General features: G+C 33.8%; 1 protein-coding gene across 1 annotated transcript in view; it reads left to right on the forward strand.

Moving 5' to 3' along the window:
• Positions 1-14,585, forward strand: part of LOC149804478 (intraflagellar transport protein 43 homolog A-like) — a 44,450-nt gene that overhangs the window by 13,129 nt on the left and 16,736 nt on the right. The window contains exon 4 of the mRNA XM_089940695.1: positions 108-146. Within this exon, the coding sequence (XP_089796821.1) occupies positions 108-146 (39 nt within the window). The remainder of the gene's footprint in view (positions 1-107; positions 147-14,585) is intronic.

Here is a 14,585-nt window from a genome sequence, read left to right on the forward strand (position 1 = left end):
CCTGGTATTAGTGTTATACAGCAATGTAACTTGGAGTGCTCAAGTTTTGATGCCCTAGTATTAATGTTATACATTAACTAAAGTTAATATTTTTTTAAAAATTTCAGAGGGAGAAATCTTGGGGAAGGTTTTGAGCAGTTTGACGAGTAAGTATTGACCAGGTTTCTCTCTCACTTCTCCAGTGACATATTGTGAAAATACACTAATTGTAAACATAATGAATCTTATGTTTCGGTGATAGTTTACTTAGTCGATTGACCATTTCAGTGAATAAGTTGCATTGCCTTAATTAGATATAATTCTTTCATCTTAATATTACTATGAATTCACAATTTTTTATGGGTACAAATCTTGTGGATTTCATGGTTGTTACAGTTAATGAATTTAAAGACCCAGTTAACTGTATTCCTACTGTAAAGACCCAGTTAACTGTATTTGTACTGTAAAGACCCAATTAACTGTATTTCTACTGCAAAGACCGAATTAACTGTATTTGTAATGTAAAGACTCAATTAAATGTATTTCCGTGGTAAAGACCAAGTTAACTTCACTTCTACTGTAAAGACCCAATTAACTGTATTTTCCTTGTAAAGGCCCGTTAACTGTGTTTCTACTATAAAGACCCAGTTAAATGTATTTCTACAGTAAAGACCAAATTAACTATATTTCCACTGTAAGAAGGATGGAACTACTTCCAAAATCCACCAATTTAGGCCCTAAAGAAATCTTCATTTATCAGACAACCATGAAAATTTATAAGCCTGAAAAGAAATGAATTGACAGTATGTATTCTCATTTGGATCATTTCCTTCATATTATAAGTTGTATATATTCAACTAAGATTTTAATTTATTGAGATAATTTCAGATTTGTGTATAGTTTTTAATTGTTTGCATCTAAGATTTTAATTTATTGAGATAAGTTTAGAATGCTTCTAGTTTTTTAATTGAATGATTCAAAGATTTGAATTTATTGAGGCAGGTTCTGATTGTTTTCTAGTTTTTAATTGTCTGCATCCAAAAATGTGAGCTAAGATAATGAATTTATCATCCATTTCTCAAATACTGAAATGATATGACATCTGAACTTGTCCGTGGGTAAATGAGGAAAGTATGACATGCAATTTTTTAGTAAAACTGACCTGTAATGATCTCTTATTGAGAATATGAAAAATTTTGATTTACAAATTTAGGTTATTATTTATTGTGTTTGATACTGTCCTTGCTATTATACTGTGTTTGTTGTGTTTGATGCAGTCATTGGTATTATACTGTGTTTGTTGTGTTTGATGCTGTCTTTGGTATTATACTGTCTTTGTTGTGTTTGATGCTGTCTTTGGTATTATACTGTCTTTGTTGTGTTTGATGCTGTCTTTGGTATTATACTGTCTTTGTTGTGTTTGATGCAGGTCTTTGGTATTACACTGCTTATTAGTAATGTTAGTCATATTAAATGAGGCATAATTACTTAACATTCACATTTTGGAAAAAAGTTCCGATCTTTTTCATCCGTATCTCCTAAATATTCCATGTTACCATGTGGAAAAAGTCTTGATGAAAAACAAACAAAATATTCTGGCTGTAATGAAAAATTCCAGCTTCTCTTCAGTTTTCGAAGATATAATGGTTTGTTGCTCCTAATAGTTCCTCAGTAGTAATGTCAGTGTAGATGGTGACAAGTTTACCTGGTCAGTAGTGATAGCAGTGTTGATGGTGACAAGTTTACCTGGTCAGTAATGATGTCATTGTAGATGGTGACAAGTTTGCATTGTTCATAATGAAGCATTTGTTGCCTGAAACTAAACTTAAGAAGGACTGAAAGTTTTAGTGGCATTTGATGAGCTAGATAGCAAATGAAGGACATCAATATATTGAATAGATAAAACAATCATTCAGGGAGCTGTTATCATATTGGATTGTTTTATCATTCAGTAATAAATTATTAGCAATGCACTAAGGATTCTAGACAAGCAGATTTTGGTGTGATTTGCAACCTACTATATAAAAGTCAATTATTGTAAGCAGTACACTCATTTAGCCGCTTTTACTTGAATACATTTTGTTTCTTTTTTAATTATTATCTATATTAGCGTTATCTTTCTATCATTTTATTTGTATTAATTGGTTTATTGACCATTTTTGTCTGAATTGATTAATTTCTTATGACCAAAATATTTCTCCTGTTTAACTTTTAAACTGAGCAAAATTAGTAATGTATGTTACCTGTTTTAATTTTCAGCCCATCTAAGTAAGCTTACCAAATATATATTGTCATATCTGGATATTGTGATTGTGTACCTATCTCAGCATCCATTCAGCACTGCATACCTTATGCTTTGTCTGTGTAGTACATGCAGTCATCATGCACAGACATTTTGAAAAATGCTGGACTTTCTTAAACATATGTGCTCATGTTACAGTAAAACCTGCCTTGAAAGATCACCCTGTGCCAACAAATGGTTTATTAAGACAGGCAGTCTCTTAAAAGATATTGTCACACTATATATCAGATCAATATAAGAAAGAAGATTATGGTGTTAAGACAAATGGTATATCAAAGTAGAAGTTTCTCAAGAGAGGTGGTCTGTCCAGACAAGTGGTCTCCCATAGTGGTGGCCTTCCAAGCCAGGTCTTACTGTATTACTTTATTTTGTTCTTTAATGGGACACATTGCTTATGACCCCATCTATGGGCAATTTTAGTCTAGATTTGCTTGTGCGTGATATTTTTCCTGATCATGTTTTATGTCTTCATGGGTGATGTGGATGAATGAGTCATGCTTCTCTGCATCATAAGATTTTGGGATCATAGTATGTTTATCACAAATTCAGCAGAATCTTGCAGATTGACAATGCACTCCTACACACAGACACAGACACAGACTTTTCCATTTTATAATGATTCCTAAAATTGTTTTCCATGTATAGTGCATAACCATCATTTTAAAATGCACACCAAGCTCTAAACAGCATACGTTCCATGTATAATGCACACCAGATTTTAAACAGCATAAATTCCATGTATAATGGACACCAAACTCTAAACAGTGTCAGTATAGATCACATCATTGCATTTAACAACTTTCTTTCAATCTTCCTATGCCAAATTTTCATTCACTCTTACTTGCTTTTGGTCATTATCAATACCATATTAGCCCATACAAAAGGTACATCCACCCACCCATCTGTGGACAGCCTGATTCTATATCTGACATTTCGTAATGTGAATACAGATCATGGTCAGTGCTATTCCTACTATGAATACAGATCATGGTCAGTGCTATTCCTACTATGAATACAGATCATGGTCAGTGGTATTCATGATCTGCATACATATCATGGTCAATCCTATTTATTCTACAAAGGATTTAAATCAAATGGCATATAAGGTAACAGTAGATGTGTGTGTATAATATTTGCAGTAAGGTGTTTGTCTTCCTGATAAAGCTGGTAATTAAAATGTGAAGGAATTGTCACAGTCATTTGTTGTGTAATATAACTTGATTGACATTTCTATAGCACTTATGCTTAGAAAAGTAATGACGTCTTTGGTCCAGTTAGAAATGCATTTTGGTTGAAATGTAGAAATCTTGTAGGATTTATCTTAAATATCATATTTTATGACTTAAAAGATATGATCCAGTAATATTATTTAACAGTTTTCCAACATGCAACACCTCAAGATACAATTTGTAAGAGTCATAGTTTTGATGTTTGAGTGTTCATATTGACATTGCATTGCTTTCAATACTAAATACAACTAAATCTTGTCTTTATTACAAATTGATTTTGTATTGACATTTCTATAATTAGTTGAGATGACATAGACATGTCATGAGGTAATAATCTGCTCCCTTATACAATGTAAACTTTGCCATGTGAGAAAATTATCAGTATGCATCAGAGATGCTCATTAACATGGTTGGGCCAAACCTGCTATAATGCGTTTTTATGCTGGATTTTGGTTGCTTTTTATAAAAAGTTTAGAGTTAAGCATCTTGCGTAAGGAGACAACATGGCAGCCTACCCGAAATGATGAGAATTTAACCCAGTACTCTTGCAGAATACAATAGGCTCTTATGGCTGTTATTCCCATTACTTGTATGGCTAATTGATATTTTCCCAAAAAAGACAAGAAGCACTTTGAAAACACAAGTTTTACTGGGGTTTTTAATTTACTTTGGATGATGTACTTGATTGGGTTTGATCGCTTACTTTTCTGTCTCATGTGATCATCAGATTTTGCCACTTTTGGTGCTTCTAGGTGTCTCTATATCTATTGTTCCAATAGTGTCCCTTTTTCAGCTGCTGGCCCCCTACTTACATAAGAGAGACTGAATTTTAAATTTTTAGTGACCTTTTCCCATAAGATCTGTTGTATGTATTTTAGTGTCTCCTATTTGTGTTGGTGCTTATTGTTCATGCTTATTTGTTGTTGGCAATATATTCAGTGTTTTCAGGCAACATGCCTTATATCAGATTTCTCTAAATTCTGAATTTATTTATTTAAAATTTATTTGAAAATTAAAGTTTAGAAATGGCTAGACTAAATGCATTTCTTTCTATATGGTGTGTGCCTGATAAGGCATTTTGAGATGGATATGCATTTTAGTAATTGTTTTCTTGTTAATTTCCAGTTTTGTTGTTGTATACAATAATATACTATTTCACATTATTTATGCACAAAACATTATTAAAAGAGAAGTTTTTGTATATTAGGCCTGCAGTATATTTGCATTGACTTTAACTTACTTCCATTTTTTAATAGCATTTAGCTTTAATGGTCATAGATCAGAAGAGTTTATGGAATGGTCTGTTGTCCATTGTCTGTCATTCGTTGTCTGACATCCATCCATCCATTAGCACAAGTTTGTTATCACTGCTCCTCCTAAACTATGGAGGATTGCCATAAAACTTTGCACACCCATTTATCCCATGGTCTAGTTAGTCCTAGAGAAAAATGGTGCTGCTTGCACATCCAATATGGCTACTACAGTGGCCATTTTGAAAATCTTGTTACAACTATTCCTTCTGAATAGATGGTGATGTCATCATCCATTTTACTAAAGGACTTCTTCTGATGTCTAGTTGGACCTAAGGGAAAATTTTGCCAATTTGATATCCTATACGGCCACTTACTGCTGCCAGTTCGAAAATCTTGTTATGGCCACTCCTTCTGAAATGAAGGCCATTTCAGCAAGCCGTTTTCACCGAACCACTTCCTAAGATGTCTACTTGGTATTCATTGAAAATGGTGCCAATCTAAAGGCAGCTGTCATGAAAATTTTGTTATTGCTACTCCTGAATCGATGGTCATATCAACTTGGAGTTTTAACTGAAAGACTTCATATGATGTTCGCTTGATCTTAAACATAAATGGTGCTGATCTGATGTCCAGTATGGCCACTATACAGTGGCCATCGTGTTATCACAAATTCCTGAATGGATGTTGGTATCAGCAATGGGTTTTCACTAAAAGACTTCTACTTTTGATCCTAAGTGAAAATGGTGCCAATTTGATGTCTAGTATGGCTGTCACAGCAGCATTCTTGAAAATAGTTTTCTCGTCCGGAATAGTGTGATGTGATTTGTGATGTGATTTTGATTTTTAACGGAGCTTTAACAATTTTTCAGTCATATCGCTACGATGTCTGCAATGTGGCAGTTTATAGTGATGTCTAGCACTGGGGCATCATGCCCCAGACATGTAGCATGATGTCCCACCCAGTCACATTATCCTGACACCAGGCCAACCAGTCCTAACACTAACCTCTTAATGCTGAATGCCAAGCGAGGCAGCTGTTAGTACCATTTTTTAAGTCTCTGGTATGACTCGGTCGGGGATCGAACCCATGACCTCCCGCATCCGAGGCGGACGCTCTAACCACTAGGCCACCGGAGCGGTCGTCCGGAATGGAAAGTCATATTTACATGGGGTTTTCACCAAAAGACTTCTTAGACCGCTCCGGTGGCCTAGTGGTTAGAGTGTTTGCTTCAGATGTAGAAGGTCATGGGTTTGAACCCTGGCTGAGTCATACTAAAGACTTATAAAAATGGTACTAACAGCTGCCTTGCTAGGTGCTCAGCATTAAGAGGTTAGTGTTAGGACTGTTGGCCTGGTGTCAGGATAATGTGACTGTTTAGGACATCATGCTACGTGTCAGCAACATGATGCCCCAGTGCTAGACATCACTATAAACTGCCACACTGCAGACATTATGGCAATATGACTGAAAAATTGTTAGAGCTGCATTAAAAATCCAAATCACCCTCCCCCAAAAGACTTCTTATGATGTCTACTTGGTACTAAATGAAAATGGTGCTTATCTGGGGTCTAATATCAAGCAGAAATATCAAGCATTCTTATTAATAACATTTATACCAACCTACCAGACAATGTGGCTTGTGTTAATGTACCAAATGTTGGTCTTAGTGACACTGTCCTACTTTTTTGACAAGAAAGGTTAAATGCAAGAGAAATAAGAAAAATACACACAAAACTATCACAGATCATTCAAATTTTTAAATGAAGAACAGTTTCTCAATGACCTATATAAAGTTCCATGGAATATGATCCAAAATTTGGATGATATAGGTGAAGCTCTGAGGATGTGGACTGACATATTTATGGATGTTGTCTCTAAGCATGCACCACTGAAAGTACATCGAGTAAAGAATAAAATTCAGCCTAATTGGCTTACTACTGAAATCCTGGATGTAATGAACACACAAGACCAATTCAAGGCTATGGGAAACCATGCACAATACAAAGTATGGAGAAATAAAATAACACGTATGATTAAAAAAGCTAAAAAAAACTTATTATCAATCATTGCTTGAAAACAAAAAGAGCAACACAAAACTCCATTTGGAAAGTCTTCAATAAACTCACTGGAGGAACACACAAAGATCAGACAAATAAAATTCACTGACTTCTGGTAAATGACACCATAGTCACTGATGAAACCGACATTGCAAATGTTTTCAATGATTTTTTCATCAACATTACCACAGAGTTAAAAGACCCAGTGATAGAAAACAACTTTAATGAACTGAAAAAGTTCTGCAGCAGCAAAATCTCTAAGGAGGTATGTTTCTCCCACCAGTATAAAAAACTTCATTAAAAAATGTCTCAGTGAACTTCATACCAAGATAGTTACAGGACATGATCAGATTGGTCCATGACTTGTTAAATCTTCTGCTTCTGCTATTTTAGATAGCATAACATTCATAATCAATTTAAGTATTGCAACCTCATCTGTCCCCAAAATATGGAGGACTGCAAAAGTAACTCCTATTCACAAATCTGGTTCTAAGGATGATGCTGATATCTACTGCCCAATCTCAATACTACCAAACTTGTCAAAATTAATTGAAAAACATGTCCATGCTCATTCATGTCATATTCAACCAAATACTTGCTGTTACACCTTAATCAATCAGGCTTTAGACAGAAACATTCCTATGAGACTGCCTTGATCTCCCTAACTGATAAATGGCTTCAGGCACTTGACCAAGGTAGAATAATAGGATCTGTATTTGTAGATTTCAGGAAAGCTTTTGACATGGTGGATCATGAAATCCTTTTGAAGAAATTGAAAATCTACCAATGTGATGAAAGCACAGTTAGATGGTTTACTTCATACTTAAGTGAGAGAACACATGTTTATATAAATAATGCTCTGTCTGAACCTGGAACAATTAGATAGGGAGTACCACAAGGCTCAATTCTAGGTTCATTACTATTTACTTTATTTATTAATGACCTAGCTACCGCTTGTACCAATACTCTGGAACTTTGCTCTGGAATAGTATTCCAGTTGAGATGAGAAATGCCCACTCTATTTCCTTCTTCCAAACCCAGTATATCCAATGGTTTCAAAGATGCAGTTAAAATAAATAAATTCCTTTTTATGGGGCTCTCAAGGTAGATTAGTTCTTAGCTAATTGTTTTACCCTCTCTAAATAAAGTCATTATTATTAATAAGGCTTCCACAATGACCCAGCTTGAAAATCTTGTTATTACTACTTCTGAGTGAATGGTTATAACATCATGGGGTTTTCACTAAAAGACTTCTTGGAATGTTTTGTTAATCTTACTGATCTGATATTCAGTATTGTTGTAATCTTGAAGATTTTTGTTTTAGCTACTCCTCTTAGAGTGAATGTCACAGGGTTTTCATCAGACGAATTATTAGGCTGTCTAGCTGGTCCTAAAGGAAAATGATTAACATTCAATATGGCCACCATTATGGCAATCTTGAAAATACTCCCAAATGGATGGGCATATCAGCATGGGCTTTTCACCAGTACTCTTCTAATAATACATAGTCAGTCCTATATGAAAATGGTGCCAGTCATGCATCCAGTATAACAGCAATGACAGCTGTTGTGAAAATCTTGTTATCACTATTCCCTCTGAATGGGGACTCTTGTTATATCATATGATGCAGTATTATGTAAATACATTTTAAAGAAGAAACTTATAATTTATTATACTTTTTGTAGAATGTTTTAATTGTGTCAGATTTTATTTTGTAAACAAAATTTTTGAATATCCCCCATAAGGTCATAAGGAATGTTAACCCAGCTTGTGTTTTATACTGTGTCTTCAGGAAGTCATTATATATCATTTGAACTGTGACCTTATGCAATGAATATACTGCAGAAATGAGAAAATGGATATCTCAGCTGTTAGTTTGCCTGAGCTACTGAAATATTTTTATAAAATCTCTCATGAATGATACAGTGTAATATTACAGTAGAAGTATTCTTTGTCATAATCACATTTTCTATGGAAGAGTGTACCTTTAGCTTGAGGGAGGTTTAAAAGGATGGCATTTTATTTTAATAACTTCTGAGTAATGCTGAAACAAATACCTGAGTTTACTATTCAAATGTACATAGACTTTCAGTATTGATAGCCTGTTTCAATTCATATTTGAATATTCATAGCCAGTTTCAATTCATATTTGAATATTTTTAGCCTGTTTCAATTCATATTTGAATATTCATAGCCTCTTTCAATTCATATTCAAATATTCATAGCCTGTTTCAATTCATATTTGAATATTCATAGACTGTTTCAATTTATATTTGGATATTCATTGTGATGTCATCAAGGAATATTTGCCATTGACACCACTAACTTGGGCTGAATCAGAAGCCATGAACTCTCTAGAAAATACAGGAGAAAAAACTGTGACCCATCTGAATTATCTTGTTTTCCAAGCTACTTATCCTTCTGTAATAAAAACTGAGGATGACATCTCAAATATCACTTAAAAGAGATTCTTTTCTTGAAAATTCAGGCCTGTTAATTCCCATTGATGCCACCATTTTTGTTACTACATAATTAGGGGTCAGCCAATGAAAATAGAAATTACATGGGAGAACTATTTGAGGGGTTTTCTCAGTACTATTATTTTACATCAGTGAACATATATTGCAAGTCTAAGCCTGGCCCCCTGTCAGAAAGCATCTACTTGACTTCTGTATATAATATTGAGTATGCACATGTCTACATGACTTCTGTACATAATATTGAGTATGCACACAACTTCTTGACTCCTCAACATAATATTGAGTATGCACATATGTACCTGACTCCTGTACACTGTTGATAATATTGAGTATACACATATCTACTTGACTCCTGTACATAATATTGTATGACCATCAAATTCATGGGAAATTCTTGTAAAAACTAGTGTTTGTAGTATTCTAGTTATAATTTCCAAATGACAGCTGATTCAAATTGAGTCAGGTACGTACTCAAGTTTGAGAAGTTTCATGAAAGCTGGGCCTAATCATGCATTCTTTTCCAAGTCTGCACTGCTTACAGTTTAAAAAGCATGTTTAGTCTGCACTTTGTGGTTTGTCCATGGTTTCCGTCAGATCACCAGCTTCGTACGACTAGTTGGTGTATAGGTACTTGCTATGTTCATTAAGTGACACTACATAATGTGGGGGCCATCTCAAAGTAACTCAGGAGGTGCATTAAAAGCTGATAATACTGTACATATATTTGTGATTTAATGAATATTTGAAAACCAATTTCCGATTTTGGATATTTGCCCAAAGGTCTTCTCTTTCAAATATTCATTTCAGCACTACTTCTAACTTCAAATATTCATTTCAGCACTACTTCTAACTTTGTTTTGAGACTTGAGACATGCCCAGTAATAGGATACTATGGTTTTCTACAAGCACTCTTGGGAGAGACTCCTTTTATTTTTAAATTTATCTGAGGCTTAACAAAACAGGAATTTATTTTAAAAAATATATATAATGCTAAGAATCATGATGAAAACCAGGTAATTTCCTGTGAAATCGGGAGCTATCACATGTATACTTAAAACATGTATACGAGTTCTTGCATTGCATCTCAAGTCATTGCAGTAAATTAGAGAGATCATATTGTTTTTCAATAGTCTTTAAGGTTTTGCGGTGATAGATATTAGGAATTATTATTTTCCCTTTTGCCATCTACCACCATGTCTGCTAAATGCCTGCCATGAATCTTTTTGCTTTCCCATATTTTTTCCAAAGTGTTTTGCTCACAAGTGCTTGAAGTGGATACCCCAACTGCTTGTCTTTTTGCTCAAATGGCATATGAGCTGCTGTCCAAAAGTGACTGTTGTTCCCCCCCCCCATCAGCTTGGCTCTATAAGTAGCTTCTGAATTGTCCTTTAATGTCTTATGAATCTTAAATTGAATAGCAGTAATACATTACAGTGCTTTCACTTTTCCTTATCTCCAGTTGAAGATGAATTCTCACCTCCAGTTAGTAATTGGGGTCTTAGAATGGAACTAAATATGGCCCCAGTCTGACGTTTTAGTTATTTTCCATCAATCGGAATATCATTTTTCTTTTCCTTGGATTTCTTGTAGTTATCACATGTCTATAGACACTTAAAGATTATCACTGTTTAAAGCGTCTTGGCATAGTTCATGTAAGTCATATATATTTCTGTGATGCATTTTTACATTTTCTTCCCAGTTCTTGTACGATTTACATTTATTTGTATCCCCATTTGTTAATATTGAGGGTTTTTGTGCACACAGTAGGTAAGTGATATTTCTAGCTGTTTTATCCACTTGTAGGGTAGGTATTACAACTCAGTGGTCTTAAACTAGGTAACAGAAAAGAGCAAAAGCCAGCAAGTTTTTTCAAATTCAACAAAGAATTTATTAAACTTGAATACAAAGTGAAAATTTATTAAGAACTTACATTATTGTGAATTAAATCCCAAATAATCCTAAAAGTTCTATCACAAGTACAGAAGTAAAGACCATTCCAAATGAATTCCAGTGGTGTTCCAAATGAATTCCAATTTTGAAAGTGTCTGCCAGTAGTCTCAAATGTGCTAATGTGCCAACAGTCTTTTATGGTATTTTAAACCATTTCATATTACCTGATTCATCACACACTGTTCATAATATACAGTGTAACCAGGTGTGTTTACCGCTGAGAGGTTTGGTTGACCTTTTTTCAGCTATATTCTAGACATTAATCTGCTTTTATTAATTTATCATTATATATATGGTCACCAACACACCTGAACATAAAATAAATGGCAAATCAAGTTTTGATATGTGCCAGGCACACCCCAGATTATCATGCAGTCATGTACCTCAGTTAGAAGATACTGTATGATTGTGTTTGTCATGATTATGATTTATGCATGTGGACATAGAATGTTTTACACTAATGCAATTTTTACATTTCCAATTACAACCATTATGTTTTAATGCAGTTCATTCATTGTATGACTAGAAGTAAATTTAGAAAATTGTATCAGGTGTTGAAATATTTTTTTCAGGAATCGGCTCCTTGTAATGAAAAATCTGATTCAGGATTGGAAAACCGTAAAGAAGTTGTTTTAGTTAACTTACTATATTTGATGACAAAATGATAATTTAAACAGTCTTTGCTAGTGCATGCCTGCTAGTTCATGGCATGTTGTGTGAAAGGCATGATTTTAAACTGCCAAATGTGTTCTCATTGGTTCTGCTTAACAATTATTATGTACTTCCAAGAGAGGGACCAGTTTAAGGTGAAGTTCTTTGCATTGGAAAAATGCATGGTGTTGGAGGAGAATGTTGGCATACTTCTGTGCTACTTTCATGTACTGTGACTGAAATTTCTTTTCATGTGCTAATTATGGAAACTATGCACTATCTGAATCAGACAGCTATCAAAATAGTTGCTCCAATGTGCTCTAAAAATGTATCAACAAGTAATAGGTTTGATAGCAAGGTATCAACAAGTAATAGGCTTGATAGCAAGGTCTCAGCAAGAAATAGGTTTGATGGCAAGGTCTCAACAAGTAATAGGTTTTGTAGCAAGGTATCAACAAGTAATATGTTTGATAGAAAGGTCTCAACAAGTAATAGGTTTTATAGCAAGGTATCAACAAGCAATAGGTTTGATAGCAAGGTATCAACAATAGGTTTCATAGCAAGGTATCAACAAGTAATAGTTTTGATAGCAAGGTCTCAACAAGTGATTGGTTTGATAGCAAGGTATCAACAGTTAATAGGTTTTATAGCAAGGTATCAACAAGTAATAGGTTTGATAGCAAGGTCTTAACAAGTAATAGGTTTGATAGCAAGCTATCAACAAGTAATAGGCTTGATAGCAAGGTCTCAGCAAGAAATAGGTTTGATAGCAAGGTATCAACAAGCAATAGGTTTGATAGCAAGGTATGAACAATAGGTTTGATAGGAAGGTATGAACAAATCATAGTTTTGATAGCAAGGTCTCAACAAGTAATTAGTTTGATAGCAAGGTATCAACAATTAATAGGTTCTATAGCAAGGTATTAACAAGTAATAGGTTTGATAGCAAGGTCTCAACAAGCAATAGGTTTGATAGTAAGGTATCAACAATAGGTTTGATAGCAAGGTATCAACAAGTAATAGTTTTGATAGCAAGGTCTCAACAAGTAATTGGTTTGATAGCAAGGTATCAACAATTATTAGGTTTTATAGCAAGGTATCAACAAGTAATAGGTTTGATAGCAAGGTCTCAACAAGTAATATGTTTTATAGCAAGGTGTCAACAAGTAATAGGTTTTATAGCAAGGTATCAACAAGCAATAGGTTTTATAGCAAGGTATCAACAAGCAATAGGTTTTATAGAAAACTATGTTTAGTAGAATGCACAATAACTGCAATTGAAAGCATATCCAGTCAGGAAAGTCTTGTCCAATCTGACACTCGCATGACTCAGAAGAGATATTTATGCTGATCATGTGTCTGAACAAGATCTGGATTATTGGTTGTTAGTGTTGCTCATGTGTTTTTTCTTCTTAAAAAAGACACAGCCTGTGTTGTAAAGGCATTGAACACTATTTGCGCATCAGTGATAAATGTAAACATATTTATAGCACTTTAGAGGTGTAAGATTGTATTGATGCCAGGTGGGCCTTTGCATGTACCACTGAGTTAATGTCACAGTGTAATCTTTTGCAAGACTTACGTGCAGAATCAAAATTCTATATCACCAATGCATACTTTGTATGGTCAGTTCAAATCATGAACAAGAATATGGAAATTTTGCATTTATGTCATTGAAGTTTTTATTTTGAATGCTGACTGGAAAGCCAACCAAACAGCAAATTTACCAGATTTGTATTATAATTCTCATTTTTAACATTATAATCATTCGACCTTTAACAAACCCTTATATGGTGAACATGTCATACAGCAGTGTGATAAATTTGGTTGAATGAGATGAGTTGAGAAACGAGTGCAGTTGGTAGGGGAAGTGTGTGTCATAGTTTAGACCACAGTTGGTATCACTGATTTGGAAAAAGGACAATCAGAAAAACAAAATCCAGAATTGATATTTGGTACTAGAACTGAGGCAATTCTCAAGAATGGACTTAAAATAGAATAAGATAAACAAGAAACATAAGGCATATTCGCATTACTAATGTAGTAACAGTGTAAAGAATGAAGGAGATAATGTAATAATACAAGGGTTATTTCAATTGATTGTCATTGCTTGTTTTTTTGCTATACTTTTTATCATTATTTAAAGACCAGAACAGGTTTATTTCATATAGTTTTTAATGTAGTGTTGATTTATTGTTATATCAGTGAGTATGGCATAGATTTTAATGTAGTGTTGATTTATTGTTATATCAATGAGTAGGGTATAGTTTTTAATGAAGTGTTGATTTATTGTTATATCAGTGAGTAAGGCATAGTTTTTAATGTAGTGTTGATTTATTGTTATAAACATGAGTAAGGCATAATTGTTTAATGTAGTGTTGATTTATTGTTATAAACATGACTAGGGCATAGTTTTTGATGTAGTGTTGATTTATTGTTATATCAGTGAGTAGGGCATATTTTTTGATGTAGTGTTGATTTATTGTTATATCAGTGGGTAGGGCATAGTTTTTAATGTAGTGTTGATTTATTGTTATAAACATGAGTAGGGCATAATTTTTTAATGTAGTGTTGATTTATTGTTATAAACATGAGTAGGGCATATTTTTTGATGTAGTGTTGATTTATTGTTATATCAGTGAGTAGGGCATAGTTTTTAATGTAGTGTTGATTTATTGTTATA

The sequence above is a fragment of the Sinohyriopsis cumingii genome, chromosome 2 (genome assembly GCF_028554795.1).
Source record: "Sinohyriopsis cumingii isolate HCF-2022 chromosome 2, ASM2855479v2, whole genome shotgun sequence".
Taxonomy (NCBI): Eukaryota; Metazoa; Mollusca; class Bivalvia; order Unionida; family Unionidae; genus Sinohyriopsis; species Sinohyriopsis cumingii.